Source organism: Leishmania major, chromosome 30 (genome assembly GCF_000002725.2).
Source record: "Leishmania major strain Friedlin complete genome, chromosome 30".
Taxonomy (NCBI): domain Eukaryota; phylum Euglenozoa; class Kinetoplastea; order Trypanosomatida; family Trypanosomatidae; genus Leishmania; species Leishmania major.
Genome location: NC_007271.2, coordinates 828,217 through 844,716, shown reverse-complemented (window position 1 = coordinate 844,716; position 16,500 = coordinate 828,217). Strand labels below are relative to the sequence as shown.

The 16,500-nt window shown below is 51.3% G+C and overlaps 2 protein-coding genes across 2 annotated transcripts; both read left to right on the top strand.

The window, feature by feature from the left end:
- Nucleotides 1-1,093: 1,093 nt before the first annotated feature.
- On the top strand, nt 1,094-1,603 carry LMJF_30_2200 (conserved hypothetical protein; the record flags this gene model as incomplete). The annotated part of the gene is made up of 1 exon (XM_001684773.1): nt 1,094-1,603. The coding sequence occupies one exon, from the start codon at nt 1,094-1,096 to the stop codon at nt 1,601-1,603; it is 510 nt and encodes a 169-aa protein (XP_001684825.1).
- Nucleotides 1,604-14,264: 12,661 nt separating this feature from the next.
- LMJF_30_2190 (putative RNA-binding protein) lies at nt 14,265-15,755 on the top strand (the record flags this gene model as incomplete). The annotated part of the gene is made up of 1 exon (XM_001684772.1): nt 14,265-15,755. One exon carries the CDS (start codon nt 14,265-14,267, stop codon nt 15,753-15,755), a length of 1,491 nt encoding a protein of 496 aa, XP_001684824.1.
- Nucleotides 15,756-16,500: the final 745 nt, after the last annotated feature.

The window sequence follows — 16,500 nt, the reverse complement described above, 5'->3', positions numbered from 1 at the left end:
CCTCCCTCTCCTCCGCCTATCCCCACCCCCACCGCAACCTGCACTCGACACCAAAAACGAAAGTGAAGGTACAACATAGCGTCGGCGATTCGGGAACGGCAGTGAGGCTGAACCGCAGCTCTGCGTCAGCTGACGCAGCCGAGAAGTCCACGAGCACGCAGAGGGAGAAGAACTACGCCCATGGCGCATGTCGTCCCTGCGAAACAGGAGTATAATTGCTTCGTGCCTGCGGTGGTCGAATGCGCTTGAAAGCGCTGCTGCACCGCCCCACTCATCCCCCCCCCCTCCCCTCTTCAGAGAGAAGGGGACCTACACTTAAGGCTCTCTCTTTTTGGATGCAAAATCTCTGACTAGACGCCATGCTGACATCCGTGTACGAAACCAATTCACTCGATTCGCTTGATTTTCGACTGGTCCCCTTTCCGTGCCCTCTTCTTCCTACACATGCGTTTCTCTCCTCCGTGCGTCCCCACACCTTCACACACACACACACACACGCATATATATATATATATATAACCATACAAACTGATGTACACGTGCACCACATGTCTGGATATGTGCAGTTTCGCTTGCGCAACAGTGTCCCTTAGCCATCCCCTACCCCTACTCCAACATCGCTTTCACCACCGTTTAAAGCAGCTCGTTGCCTCTTCAGCTCCTCACCATTTCAGCCCTCATTCTCTTCGTCGTCATTTTCGCGCTCTCAGTATTTCTGTCTTCTGCCCCTCCTTTTTCAACGCTCTGTGCTCCCCACCCTGAAAGGTTCAACCCTCCGCTCCCTTCTTTCGTACAAAACTCTGCCATCAGCCTTCGCCGAGTCACTCCCCACCCGCACCCCTCCCCCTCTCGCTCTCTCCAGTTCAGTGACTTTGCTTTTGTGCGTTCCTTGTTTCTAGTGCCCCGCTTCTCGCTCAGTGTGCCTCGGACGTTGTGCTTCGATTTGTGTGCTGTCTCATTCTTGCGCATACACGGACGCGATCTACGCACACACCAAACACGGACCACAAGCAGTTTTGCGTGATTCTCTTCGCGAACGCAACAGCAGAAAAGGAAGCAACGGAAAAAAAAAATATACCCAGCACAGATCATCATGCAGCTCTCTCGCATTCCGTCGTACGAGGAGGCCAGCGTGGCCGGCGCTGAGTACTCGCTGTCGCCCATGTCCCCCCTAGCCCACCTGAGCAAGAAGATCGACGTGACAAAGCTGAAGACGAAGGCGTGCCGCTACTTCCTCCTCGGTGTGACATGCCCGTTTGGGGATAGCTGCGCCTTCTCTCATAGCGAGCCTGTCTCCCCCGCCGCGTACGCGCCGGCACGGATGGCTGCGAAGAGCTCCGCCAGCCTGACCTTCGAGGATCTTTCCAAGTCCGGGAGTGCCCAGCTGAGCGATACGCAGTCTAATGACGCCGCTGGTGACGTGTCGGAGCGCGTTGTGTTTGGACAGCCCCCGCCGGCCTACGAGGTCGCCCTCAAGGAGTCCGAGACCTTGGCAGCAGCCGCAGCGGCAGCTGAGGAGCTGACGACCCCGCCGGCGTACCCCAAGCGCTTCCGCTTCGACCCCTACAGCGTGAACTGGATCGCCTACGAGAAAACCGCGTAAGCAAACCTTTCTACCTCCGCGCTCCGTGTAAAAGTCTACTAAAAAAGACGCTACTACTTAAGGAATAACGATCTATCGTGAACTCACTGGAAGAGAGAGCTCCATTTTTTTTTAGATGGAGCACGAGGAGTTCCTCCTCGTGCGCTCTCGCTTTCTCAACGCTCCAGGGGCTCTCTTTCGTTATTGGAAACTGCGTGTATTCCGTCGAACTGGGCGTTTCTGCGCCTCGTCTCTTCCCTGACTCTTCGCCCCCCCCCCTTCTCACCTTTGCCTCTCACTCCTCCTCTCTCTCGCTTTATGATCGATTAAGGAAACCTTTTTTTTCTTCATTTTATTTATTCGACTTCTATTTTGTATTTTCTTAGCTTTGTATTTCCACGCATGTGTGTGTGTGTGTGTGTGGTCATTTCGTTTTTTTTTTTTGAGGGGGGATTTCGTTTTCGGTTCTTGTCTGTAACTAGGTTTCCGTGATTTTGGCCTTGTTTGTAGTTTTCGCTTTCCCTTGCATTGTTTCTTCGTTCTTTGTTGTTTTCACTTCCGTTTCGCTTCCTCTGAGCCTTTGATTTTGTTTTTTTGCTTTGCTTTGCTTCGCCATGTGGCAGAGAATGATGGCACACACGTAAACAAACTTGTTTCGCTTGGTGTCACTTTTTAGCCCCTGTCGCGCTGTGTATGCTTTCTGCGTGCAGCCTCTTGTATGCGTATGGAGGGCGTACGTGGCTAGCACGTGCGCCCTCCATACGCATGCGCGTACCCGGTCCCACGTCCGCGAAAGCGCATACGTACATTCTTGCTCTCTCTATGCGGCTTTGTTTTCGTATGGTTGCCCTTTTTTGTGTGTCTGCCTTGTTTATTCCTGTGTTTGTGTACTTGCTTTTAGTCTCTTGGTTGTTTAAGCTCCGTTTTCTTTTGCTGTTCTTGGTTGTCGTGGTTGTTCCTGTCCCTGTCGCAGTCCGCTCTCACGACGCTACTTCCTCTGCCTATGCGCGCATCACCCCACTCTTCGCCTCTGTCTCCTCCATCGCTTTTCTCTCTCTCTCTCTCTCTCTCTCGGTGTTTGCATGTGTCGTTGCTACTTTGCTGTCAATGCTCTCCCACGCACAGGTGTGCATCTGTTCATGGGTGCAGCAATTTTCCAGTCCTGCCTCGCTTAACAATATGTGCACTGGTAGTTTCCTGTAAAAAAAAGCCGCCCTCATTTTGTTTTTCTATGCGCTCACGTGCATGTGGGTGCTGATATGTGTCTGTGCACGAGTACACACCCGCATATCCGGAGAAAGAGTAATTGGAGGCACGTAGGACGGTGTGTCTGTGTGTGTGTGTGTGTAGTGCTTCTTTGCTTTGCCATCACTGTGCGTTTCCGCTCGCTGCTCTAGTAGGGTATCGTCTCCCGTGCCTGTCCTCTGTGTTCTACACTGAGCTCTTCTCTTCGTCTTGTTTTCGATCATCACTTTTGCCAACTGGATGCTGCGTGCGCACCGCGTCTGCTCGAGCAGTCTACCAACGCTAGCTGTCTTACATTTTTGAATGATCATTTCTTCTTTCTGACATTCGGTTTCCGATGGTGACTCACTCTGTTTTCAAGGATGTTTGTGTTCTCCATGGCTCGCTCGCAAGTGATGAGGGAGTAGGCAGAGCAGTTGCGTGTTCTTATGGGATGTGTATGTCTGCGCGCTGTTGACCTGCGCGTAGACGAGTGACGGTTGCATATGTGTCTATCAATATATATCCTATCATCGTTCTCGCGGCTGCAAAATACATATGCATAGAGAGAGAGAGCTACACCGTCTGTTCTCCCCACCCCCACCCACACCCTACTGCTCATGTTCTCCTCCGACTGTGAGCTCAGCTTCGTCAATGATACATTCTTTTTTGTTGTTCGTTTGGTTCTTTGACGGAATGCGGCTGGTGTGTCGTTTTTTTTTGTTTGTGGTTGTGTTTTGGCTCTGCACTTCGCTCATCTCAGCTGAATGGCTCTCTCGTTCGCCCTTGGGTTCACCATGTGTCTCGCCAGGGAAGGTGAAAAGGAGCTTGTGGTTCGCTCTATGAGGGCGCCACGACACCGTTGCTCCACTCGATAGGTGAGGGACTGATGGAGGTCACAGCTCGTAGATGGCCGTGTTCGCCTTTCGACTCACGCTGGATCGTTCGCCCCTTCCCTTTCTAGCACCGTGGCAGCTTGGTCCTCTATCGAAACGTCGACTGTCTGCGCCCCACTGCTTTTTGCTCCAGCTGATGAAGCGCGCTGCTTTGGTTTTCTCTTTCTGTGCACCAACCCGACCGTGTGCATGAGCGAGAACACGCGCAAGGAGGAGGGCGACAACTGCGTCGTTGCCATTATACAATGTCCTTTGTTGTTGTTTTCTTTTTGTTTTCTTTTTTTTGCTGTGTGCTCTGCATTTTTTTTTGTGGTGTGCGTGGGTGGGGTATGTGCGCGCGTCAACGGTGATTTTGTTTTTTCCATCCGCCTCGATGCCTACTCTGCGTTATCGCATGCGAGAGATCAAAGAAGCAACCGAAAAAATCAGTCGACGACGCCGTGTGCACAGGGCGCGGAGGACGCGAATTGTGTTTTTTTTTTTGCCACCCACACACCTTTTTTTTTGTTTTTTGAAACTGCCGGCCTCCGTCTCTTTGCCGCTCCCTGCCTCCTCTCTTTTTATCGCCACTCTCTCCTCCTGCGAGGATCGTTTTACGCACGGAAGGCGGAGAGACAAAAAAAGGGTGGGGGTGCTGCAGTGACGGTCCATCAGCTGGGCAGTTGTTCTCTCTTGTTGTGTTTGTTTCTTTCGTCTGTCGTTGGCTTCCGTTGTGCTTTCTCGAACATACGCGAAGGCCAAGCAACGAAAAAGAAAAACACGCACTTGAGTTATACGAGTGACTTCGAAGCTGATTGATGAAGCAGAATAGCGATCATGTGAACACAGCGCCTACACTCAGCCATGTTTTAAAACCTCCCGAACGAACAGTCGAAAGCAAGCGGAACGTTTTGCACCATAGCAGCCAACGCACGCGGTTCTTGGGGGAAGTCGTGGCGATGCGGTAGCAAAATTGAAAGAGTGCTCACCGCAACGACAGTGGCTGCCACACGCGCGCACTCAAGGACAACCGGAACACTAAACAGAGATTCGCAAAAAGACACACCAAATTCGTACCTTCAAGGAAACAGTGACAGGCAACACGCATCAACTATAGTACAAGCAGATGAAAAGTTGCAGAGACAGGGAGGAGTGAGGACTCGCAAAGAAGCAGAAATGAAAAGAAAGGTGACGGGCAGGGAGCGTATTCGGTTCTCAGTGTACTTTACACTTGCCTCCTTCGCTTCCTCTCTCCATGATCACTAGTTCTACTTTGCGCACTTTCTCTCTTCTGCTCAGCGCGCACACACCTCAGTGTGTCTCGTGCAGCGGCTCCATTGGTGCGAGCTCTCTTTTTCTTTGCCCCCCCCTCCCCCCACCACACACACACACACCTCCTTTGTTGACGCTTGTTGTCCTCTGCTTTTTTCCCTGTTGGTGTGTTTGTGTGATTGGGTTTGTCTCTCTGTTTTTCTTTTTTTTTGTCACTTCTCTCTTTTGCTTTCTATTGTTACACCAATTTTTCTTGCTCTCCCTTCTCCCCTTCTCCTCTTCATATCTCTGTGGTTGCTTCATCTTTTTTTGTTGTTTTGGCTTGCACCCCCCCCCTCTTCTTTTTTTTTGCTCTTTTTCTTTGACTTACAGCTTACGAGACCAGTTTCGTTTTCGTTTTTTTTTTTTCGGGGGGGGGGAAGGTTTTGTTTGCCCTGTTTTCCGTCGTTCCCTAGCATCTTTTTTATGTCCCTGTTCCTTTCGCACTCTCTCTCTCTCTCTTGTTCTCTCTTTCGCTTGTGTTTTTGTGTGTGTGTTTGGTTTGTGTTTTTTTTTTTCACGTCTCTTCTCGTTGCTGTTTCGCTCGTAGCTTTCGATGCTTGTTTCCTTTCCACCACTCATATTGTCTCTTCTGATTTCTTTTTTTTTTTGCTTTGTTTTCTTTGTTTTCGTCTTCTTCCGGTTCTGTTTTGTTGTTCTTCCTTCTCTGAGGTTTCGCTTGCGTGCTTCATCTTCTCTGTCATGTATGTTTTATCTTGGTTGTGTTCGTCATTTCGTTTTTGCCTTTTACACAAGCCTCGCTTCCACTTGCCTGTTTTTGTGTTTTCGTTTTTTTTTGTCTACGTGTTTGATGGTACGAGCACAAACAACAAGCGAAAAACAAACGACAACCGCGATATATATGTAACGTATATACATCTATCTATATCTATATATGTATATATAGATATGTATCGATGCACGCACACGTACACACACGTCTTCTCTTTCGTTTTGTGTTTTTTTTTGTTTGTTTTCGGTTGTTTGTCTTCTCTGAAATACCGTGCATGCTCAAAGCAAGTGGGAGAAGCGCATGAGGCAAAAAAAAAGGAATGTTTATAGAAGGCGCAAGAAGAAATGCAGGATTCCTCTTGCCTCATACCTCTCCCCTCCCCCCTTTTCATACACGCACACGCACGTTCCCTCGGCCTATGAGTCCACGCTTCACTCATGTTTGCATGTCGGCACGTGATTGCTGTCATGTGGCGCCCGCCAACGTCACATGCCTGGTGGCAAAGCGTCTTGCAGCAGCTCTGAACTTCATTCTCTCTGCGCAGCGAACCACACCGACAGCAAATCCGTGTGCACTCGGGCAATGAGGGATTCCCCGGAAAGGGAAAAAAAAGTCTGTTATCTGCCGAGCTGAATCAGGAAGGTACAAGCCTCCTGATGTGGCGTGAGCGATGACAAAGCAGGCGACAGGGGCGAAGGGAGGGAGACAGGTGCGGCAATGAGAAGAGAGCGCGGACCCTTTCGCGTTGGTACAGGGACACAGAAGAAAAAAGCAACGGTGCACGCACACAGAGATCTGCTCGTTCGCACCCGACCGAGGACCACATTCACGAAAAACACGCATCACCTGCTTCTGTTGTGTGCGTGTGTGTTCGTTTTCTTGTTTATCGCTTTCGGTTCGAGCTCTCTTCTGCGCGCTCCTTGTTTTTTTCCTGTATTTTTTTGTTGCTCTTTCTCTTGATCGTTTCTTGAGAAAGTGCAGCCGCATGAAACAAACACCAGCGTAGGTCGTCTCCCTCCCACCACCACCACCACTCGATCACCTCTTTCTTCACCTAGCCTCCCCCTTTCCACAAGCCTGTTCCGAGAACTTGACAAGAAGTATATACACACATTCTCCCTCATACGTAATCCTGTGTTATTGTTTGCTTGCTACCCCCCCCCCTCTCTCTAGATTTTACGCGATTAATCAGTCTTCCCCTCCATGATGCAGCTGATTAGTCTTTCCCCAATACGACCTCTTGTGACCCCTTGCCCCCCCCTTCCTCCCCCTCTATCTATCTTGGTGTGCACACATGAAATGCGATCGCCTGCAATTTCGTTTCTTTTTTGTGTGTGTGAGGTGCTCTTGCCTTTTGATGTGTGTGACCTGTATGACTTTTTCCGTTGTTCTGGAGGATATGTCAAAGACAGGTGGAGAGGCGGGGCCAAAATGAGATGGGGTGGGTAGAAGGTGCCACGGGTCGTATCTGCTTTCTTTGTTTTGTTGTTTTGCCGACTTCAATAACGCTGGCCTATCCCCTCCCTCTCCCACCAAGTGCAATGACAAAGAAAAAGGCATACTTTGGTGAAGCCCATTGCAAAAAGATGAGGCGAGCGTGGCGGTAGCTGGTAGTGTTTGGTGGTGGTGGCGTTGCCAAAAGGGAAAAAGAGATAAGCACCGAAGAAGGCATGAAAGGACGTGTTGCAAGACGAAGCGAGAAGAAATATCGCTGGTGGCCGCAACGGTCGGACTCACCGATGTCACACAAAAAAGAACGCGAGATGCTGAGAAAGTGGAGGAACAACGAAAAAGACGCACACGACAACAACAACAACAAAAACGGAGCGATCGCGCTCGAAACAAAAGCGAAAGTGTAGCGCACTTCGTTCGCTCTTTGCACTCTCTCTTCTTGACTCTTTTTTCTCTTCTGTACCTCAGCCGTCTTTGTCTTCCTTTTTCCTTTTCTCCTTTTCGTTCGGTGTTGCTGCTCGACTTCCTTTTTTTTCTTTTTCTGTTCGGCTCCTCCCCACCCTACGAATCCTGGGTACGTGTTCGATGAGTCTCGCGTCGCAAGTACATTTTCCGCTGCACATCTTCGTTTCTTTTTCGTCTTCTTCGCTTTCGCTCTCTCTCTCTCTCTCTCTCTCTCGATGGCTCCCGCTGTCGTGTTAGCGGACTGGCGTGTGCTGGAGTTTTTTTCTTCTTCCTCTCTTTGTTTGGCATGTGCACCCTCATGTCCATGCTTTGCACGTGATTCAGAAGAAGGACTTACGGCACGCCGTGCTTGCGGGGAGCACGCATGGACACAGCATAAACGAAAAAAGAACCGATGGCTTGTGGCGGGTCCATTGTCGAGGCTGTACGACGAACGGAAGAGGCGGGCGAAGGAAGTTTTGCGAAAAAAAAACGATGTCGTCGATCATGCGCGACAGTCGGCGCGCTTTGTGCGAAACACACACACACACACACGCGCGCGCGCACATACAAAAAAAGATGACTTCGGATCCTTTGCCACCCGACCACGGCACGCCCCATTTCGCTGCCCAAAACAACAATGACAAGACCCTCTCACTTCAAAGACTATTTTCCATGCTTTTTTTTCACGCTTTCTTTTTTTTTTTCTGTTGTTGTTGTTGTTGTTTCTAGTGTTGGCAAGCCCTCTCCGCTTGCTCTCCTCCCTTCATGTATTTTTCATATGTATTTTAGTTTTTATTTTATTTATTCGGCTCTTTTATTTTCTGTTTTTCGGCTCGTCGTTTTTTTTTTCGTCGTTTCCGTATTAAGACAAGAAAAACCCAACGATGAAAGGCCACATGGCATGCTGAGAGCTACCCGTCTTTGCGAAGAGGGCGTGCATATGACGATGGATCAATGCTTCCGCCGTCCCCTTCGTCTTTTCACCCGTGCGAGCGTGTACGGGACACGGAGACGATGTGCCAATGTCTTACGGCCGTGCAGTGCACGTGCAGCGCAAGCCGGGGAGGAGGCTACGGTCAAATGCTTTGGCCTACAATGCGTGCCCCTTACCTCAGACTAGGAAGGCCGATGCTAGTGAGGCGTGCGCAACCACATGTTGCTCGAGAGGTTGAAGGAGTGCGAGTCGTGGATGAACTCTCGTGCTTCCTGCATAAGGCATGCTATGGCAATGCCGTCGGAAACGAAAAAAAACGCCTACTTCTTCTAGCGCATGTAGTTGTGCGGCCTAGGTCTCTGTTGTGATGCTGTTCTCATCCATTTGTGCTCCTGCATCGCTCTCGTCATCGTCTCTCCTGTTTCTTCTTTTGTGCATTCCCACTCAACCACAAGCCGCTCCCTCTCGTGCTCACATCATGGCGGTCGTCTCGGTACCGCCTCTCTATCGGGCCCAATGCCACACGCCGTCGCGCCGGAAGCGAGGAGCCTCACCGTGAACGAGGTGGGGCCATGCGGCGAGAGTGGCGACTTGCCGGTCCTCCCCATCCGCAGCACCACGGGCGCAACCTCCATGATGAACCAGCCGCACACTCCCATCACCGTCGTCACACGCTACAGTGAAGTAGGAGGCGGAAGGTTCGACGCCTCCGAAGGAATTTGTTATGCCGGCGTACCAGAAGTCTTACCGCTACAACCTGCGCAGCACTGCCTTCGTCATCGCGTGCAAGTACGCGTGGGACACACGCACACACACACACACACACACACACACACACACACACACACAGAACACTTTGAGCCGGCAATAACGAAAGACACGTGCACACGCCGAGGAAAAGAAAAACGAAGTGTGGCGCTCACAAACGTTTCGAAAAGCGACGAAACCAGCTTGAACGATTTCTTCGCTCTCTCTCTCTCTCTCGTTCTCATCGTAAGTGGCCCGTGCGAGAGACCATTCACACTCATGTGCATGTCACGCTCTCGGCGGAGCGTGTTGGGTGTGGCCCTAGATGGTTTTGACAACTTTCGGATCTGTCGTCACAGTTCTTCTCCTTACGCCGTTTGGTTAATTGTTGTTGTTTCAGGTCTACCCTCGAACCTTTCCCAGCCTCCACGCCTGCGGTCACCACCCCCTCCCATCGCTGCGGTGGAAACAATCTTTCTCCCTCACCAATCTCCTCTGCTGCATTTTCATCTTTTTCTTTGCCTTCTATCATTTGGCATCGTTTCAGGGGGTACTTCATGGCTGCCCCCCCCCCTCCCGCCCCTTCCCCCGCCCAGCTTCAGACAAAAAAAGCGACACCTCTCTGTATATATATATACATATGTATATATATATATATATATGTATATGCTTATACGTATGTATACATATCCGACGGCAGCAGGAAAGCCGCGGTAGCAAAGAAACGAACGAAGCATGCCAGCAATGCAAGGATCACCTCACTGAACGAGCGAGAGAGCACATGGGGGAGGGCGCGATGCCGCTCGCCACTTCAGGCACGCGCATTGCGTGTGCAGCTTCTCAAACTTCGAGCTTGCTGCTGCATATCCAAGGGCTGGTCCCTCTTGCATGAAACATCGACTCCTGCGTGTGGTTCCGTCTTGGGTAAGTGCATCATGCTTCACTTAACGTTGAATTTTTTTCTAGCCACAAAGGTTCCAAAGAGCTGTCCTCCGCGTTGGGTATTCTCACCAACCGGGGAGACCCTCGACATGCTGGGCACGAAGCTCATCTTCCGCTGCCGGCGCTGCGCAAACCAGCACGTGTCCTCCCTTGATGTGTTTCCTCGTTGTCTTCCCTCGCGCATCACCTACTTCTCGGTCTCTACTCCCCTCTTCCCAAAATACACACACACACACACACACACGTGCTCATATCCCTTTTTCCATGCAACGGCGTGCGGTCGATCCCCCCACCCACACACCCCCACATCTGTCTTCGCCCACGAAACAACATCCTCACGACTCCCTGCAGACCTCTGGACATCCCTCCCCTTCTCTGGCCTTGCTTTAGCATTTCGTGTCGTTTCTTATTCTTCTGTTTTTTGTTTCCTTCTTCTCTTCCTTCCAGTCCCCCTCCCCCTCCCGATCTCGCGATTACCCTCGATCCGTCAAAAGAAAAAAAGAACGAAAAAACTCTTCTCTGCCCCTCTCGTTCTAACCCCCTCTGTCGCTTGAATTCTTTTTACGATCCGCCCCCTCTCCCCCCTCCCTTTTCGCCCTCTGTGTGACTCCACATCATCATCATCGTTGCCTCCACCTTCTCTCCTACGGCTTGCAGACCTCCCAGCCGTGCAAACCGACTCCAATACCGGTCAGCGTGACAAGCACCGTCGGCAACGGCAGGGGAGCATCAAGGTGGTGAAGCAAACATAAGGTCATCGACAGAAAAGACGAAAAGAGCACAAGCGACACCCGCATCCCACAGCGACACGAGTCTGGTGCTCGTTCTCCTTCAGCGGTGCTGTAACCTCTTGTCAGTATCCTGCCGCGCGAAAAGCTGCTCCCCGCTGAAATTGACGTATCTATTGTTATCTCTTTGGTTTGGTGAACTGACCGACAGGTCTTTGTGTGTGTGTGTGTGTGTGCCTCCTGCAACTCGGCGTCGGCAAGAGTAGACGTGGTTTTTGCTTCTACGTCGTCGTTGTAGGCACGAAAAGCTGAGTCCAGGGGCTTCATTCAAAACACACACGCACACACAGAAAAAAAGTACGCGAACGAGCACAAAAAAACACCGCCAATAACAAAAAGTTTTCACGCTGCATCTACGAGTGGCCAAGGTTCTTTTGAACTTTTTATTTCTTACGTATTAGTCTGTACGCCACCGCCCTGAAGTTTCGTCATCCATTGTCTCCACGTCATCAAGGTAAAGTGTGGCTGTCCAGCTCTTACCTCTTGCATCTCTGCTTTTTTTTTCGCACTCTCTCCATCTGTGACCGGCAAAAGAAGGAGGAAGTCGAACGCTGGCCTGCATCTTTGGCTGTCTCACCGCATCTTTTTGTTGTTTTCTCGTGTCTCCTACTCGACTTCCTCGTACTGTGTCTCGTACTTGATACCAGCTTTCTCAGTGGACCTCTCCCTCTCTTTCTCTGTCTTGTTCTCTCGCATTTATAGGCTTTGGTTCTTCAAATCTTTGTGCAGTCACACGTACCTGCCTTTGTCTTTTTTCTCCCCTTTCTGTCTGTGGCCTTGCTTCACTTCCGCTAAGCCCTCCACCGGCTGTTGATAATCCAAGTCTGACTCTCAGGCTAAGCTCTCTCGCTTACTTACGCTGCTCGGCTGGCTGGGGTCGTTCTACGGCATATTCACAAACACAACGAAATCAAAAGGCAAACCTTTTTACCCCTCCCTGTCTTCCCGTCGGAGCGCGAAAAGAGAAGAGAGGGTGTGACTACGCCCTTCTGTCACTTTTTTTTTCGCTTTCGTTTCCCTTGAAACAGCCGAAGCGAAGGAACAACAACAAAAAAACTCCGCTCCGCACGGAGGCGGCAAAGCAACACAAAGGAATATAATAACATAGAACGGAAAGTCGGCGGCGCACTTTTCTCCCCCTCCCGCAGTCTTACTGTATTGCTAGTGTACAGTATCACTTTCTGTTCGAATTTCTCTTTGTTGTTTGTCTCACTCCCCCTACACACACACACACACACCTCCTCTCCTCTCCTCTCCCAGCGGACTTTTTTTTTGATTTTTCCGTTTTCTCTTCTCCCTCTCTGTCAGCGAGGACGCTACAGCATTTTGGCAGACGAAAAACGGGTGAGCGACTAATAGTACTAATAAAAGGAAAAGTGTGAATCGAATTTTTGTTTTTGTTTTCACTTCTCAGCTGTGTGTTCACTGCTGCCGTCAGTGCTTTATTTCTCGCTCGCGTCTACTCCTTCGTGGCTATCGCGACGCTCACGCTTTGTTGTTGTTCTGCTTCTTGAGTGCGTATGTGTGCGCCACCACCACCACCACCCCCAGTGCCCATACAAGGACCCTCAACTACGTATTGGGCTCATTGTGACTCCCAAAAGACTTGTTTTTGAACACAGCTCACAATTGGTACTTCTTGTTTCTCCATCTACCGCCCCTTCCGTTTTCTCGCCTGCGAGTGACAGACCCCTCCCCCCTCTCCAGCTTAACTTCTCTTTGTTTCTGTTGCCATTTTTCTTCTTCTTTTCCGCTCCTAGCATCAAAAAGAATCAAAATTTTTTTCTTGTTCTTCGGCCCCACTCACTCACTCTCTCTTCCTGTTCCGTTTTCGTTTTCTGTACCGAATTATATTTGCGTCACTCTCCTGATTTCGTTCCCCTTGTCGTGCTGCGTAGTTTCCGTCTCCCTACTGTACGCCCTTGATTTCCTGTCCTCTACTGCTCGCTCCCTCTCTCCCCCCCCCTTCTCTCCTAGTGACCTTGGTCTACGCGCTCAGTCTGTTTTCCTGGTGTCGTTCCCCCCCCCACACTTTTTTCATCGTCGCCTCCACTGTATCTGTTCTTTTCCCTGAATCTCTCATCGTTTTCAATTCGGGTTTTTTGTTGTTTTTCGTTTTGCGTGTGTGTGTTTTCCTTCGTGTCTGCCCAGTACTCTCCTTTACCTTCCCATTGCCTGTTGTAGGGTTGCTGGTCCGCCGCCTTCCAAAAGGTACCCAGCATACACTGCCCGTGCGTATCAGCCGAATTGGGTACAGGACAGCAAGGCAAATCGCAAGCGCTCACCTGGAGCAGATTTTGTTTTTCCATCTAGTCGCTATTTCTAGTTCATCTTTCTTTTTTGTTAGTCTTTTCGTATTTCTAGTGTCTCGGCCTCTTCTTTTTTGCCTTTCCCCTCTTCCTCTTCGCGCCCAGAGGTAGCACACTCGATCGTTGGTCGGCTCTGGAGCTGTGTAACGTTTTGTCGTTCGTCCTTTCACCTTCGTGCATCTGCCCCTCTCGCTCTCTCTATATATCTGCTTTTTGCTCCGGTATCTCATCTTGTTCACGAATACATTCCCCCGCTCCTCCTCCCCCCTCCCTGTGTCTTTCTCCCGCCGCGAGTGCTCTTTTTTTATTTTACTGCGCACCGCACTTCTTGTCCTTGTATGCGAGTGCGTGTATTCACCTTATTGTTTCACATTCTCCTCTCTTTCTTTCGTCATTTTGTTCTGGGTTTCACGGCTTTTTGGTGTAATCTGCCCTACGCAGATACGGTGACGCTGCCCTCTTCCTCTCCCTCCCCGCTTTCCCTCCTGTTGCACACATACAGACACCGCCATAGAAGCAGAGAGCCGCCCTCTTTCTTCTCCCTCTACCTCACACTTTTTTTCGGTGTGTTTTGTTTGTGCACCGCGCCTTCGTGGCAGCCGCTACTGTCACGTACACGTGTCTTGCGTTAACTGCCATCTTTTCTTTTCCGTTTTCTTTTTCACGATCTGCTCTCTGTCTCCCTCCTTCTCTCTCTGTCTGTCTGTCTGTCTCTCTCTCTCTGTGTGTGTGTGTGTGTGTGTCAGCCTCTCCTTCTTCGTCGTTTCCGCTAGCGGCTCATTGAAAAGCACCTGGTACTTGCCCAGCAGAAGCTTCGGGGACGAACAGGCAGTTCTATCACACCCTTTCCTCCATTGTCTTTTTCTTTTCGCACTGCAGCACGGAAGTGACAACGTACCTGTCCAACATAAAGAGTACCTATGTCTCTCCAGAACTTGTTTGTGGCCAAACTGCCGCGCAACATTAGCGATGCGGACCTCCTCCATATCTTCAGCGATTTTGAACCCTCCAGTGCTAAGATTATGCTGGACGCCGCGACCGGCAAGAGCAAGGGATTTGGTTTTGTGCTCTTCGACGAGGAGGAGAAGGGTGCCAAGGCGTACAAAGCACTGAACCGTAAGATGACACGCGCGTGTGGGCACAGTTTCACGCTGGTGATCTACCCCTCCAACCACAATGGCAAGATCTTCACCGAAGAGAGCAACGCACTGTATATCCGCAATATCCCGATCAGCATCGGCCAGGAAAAGATGGAGCGCTTCCTGAGGACCTTCGGCAACTTGATCTACTTTGCCATGCGTGAGGACCATTACGGCAATCCCGTGTGGGTCGTCTACGCCGAGTACGAGACCGTCGATGATGCCAAGAATGCTCTAGCGAAGCTCCACGGCAACAATACCTATTTCCACGGCTCGGTGCCGATCCTCGCCAAGTTCGAGGACAGCGATGATGCCAAGAAGGAGCGGCGGCGCCGTCGTGACGGCATGCAGACACACGCTCCGAACAGCGGGTGCATCTTTCCGCCACCGCACAGCCACCACGAGAACTCTGGATCGCTTCACACCGCTTCCACGACGCTGAGCAGCGAGAGTATCGTTTCTAGCGGTCACGGCGGCAGCTCGAACAGGACGGTGGAGTCGAAAACGTCTTCTAAGAGCACGGCCGGTCCGCGTCGCAGCGGCACCGGTGGCATCGCTGCCGCCGTGCCGCTCCTGACACCTGCGAGTGCGCCACCGCCGTTCCTGCCTGCAATGACGGACGTGGCGCAGAACACTCCGACGGCGGCCTTTTCCATGCCGCAGCAGCTGCTCCAGTCGACGCCAGGCTACTTTTACACGCTTGGCGAGAGCGGACAGCAGATTTTCGTTCCTGCGTCATCCTTCAGCTCCTCGATGCCGCCCTACAACTTTGCCCCCGCCACGCAGTCGGCACCCCTTCTGCTGCTGAACCCACCGATGCAGACAACGGATGCTGTGGCCAAGCCGAACTTTTCCCTGCTGAATCCCGCCGCGAACGCGACCGTGGTGCTCATGGAGAATGGGCTGCACTACATGCTGACTCCTGAAGCCATGAACATAAACTGCGAGCCATTCTCGTCTCCGACGTCGGCTTATGGACCGATGCTGGCTGGCTCGCAGCCGAAGAGCCTGTTGGGTATGAGCAGCAGCCAAGCAACCTACACGAACGGATCCGCTTGCTCGATAAACTCCTTCGGCCCATGCCTTGATGCTCTCTATACAGACCCACTTCACGTCGTGCCTCTCCGCTGCGACGCTGAAGATGAGGTTCTCGGCGAGGCAAGCATCGCAGGCCCCAACACCGAAGACACCGCTCGTGTTCACGCTCTGCAGCGCGCGAGCACCGAGGGAAGCGTGATCACCGGCCAACGGGGATTAGGAGTGGGCTGGTAGTCGGTGCGGCTGTAGTGAGCACTGTGACAAGCGCACAGGTGCACTGACACGACTTACTGCACTATAGACAAGGTGCACACACCGGTGCGCCCAAAAGGTCGGAATCACGAGTGGCAGTGTGGCAAAACGTTCGTCGTTGAGAACACCGTCTGCTTTCTTTTTCGTTTCTCTTGGCTGACGGGCTGTCGTTTCCACTCGCCCCCAGCGGGGTTCTATTATCCACTACCACCTCTAGGCGCACCAACTGCAGCACCTCCTCGGGAATGTAAGGTGCGCGTATGCGATCTTGCATACGTGCATCTCTGCACCCAAGAGGCTGGCGCGTGTCGTCAGAGTGTCACCTCATCGAAGAACAAATAAAAAAAGGTGTGCTGCCGCTTTCGCCTAAAGGAGTGGTGCAGCTTTCCATTTTTTTCCCTTGCTGTCTTTTTTATTTGTGTTTTCTACTTGTTACGGCCTTCCGTTCTGTTCATGTGTTTGCGTATCAAAAGGAAAGTACTCTTCCTGCGCACTTTGGCCCGCTCAGCTCCCCACCCCATCTCACACGGCCTTTTTGTTGGTTGGTTGGTTTCGGTTTGTGGCTCTCTCTCTCTCTCTTTTTTTTCTGGATCTTTCGCCCCCCCCCCCTGCCTATCTTTTTGTTTTTTGGGGGAAACTGCCCCGCTCGCAGGACGAACAACAAAAATCCATTCTGTTTGGGCACCTCTTCGGCGTTTCCACGCTTGCGTTCTTTCCCCTCGCTCTC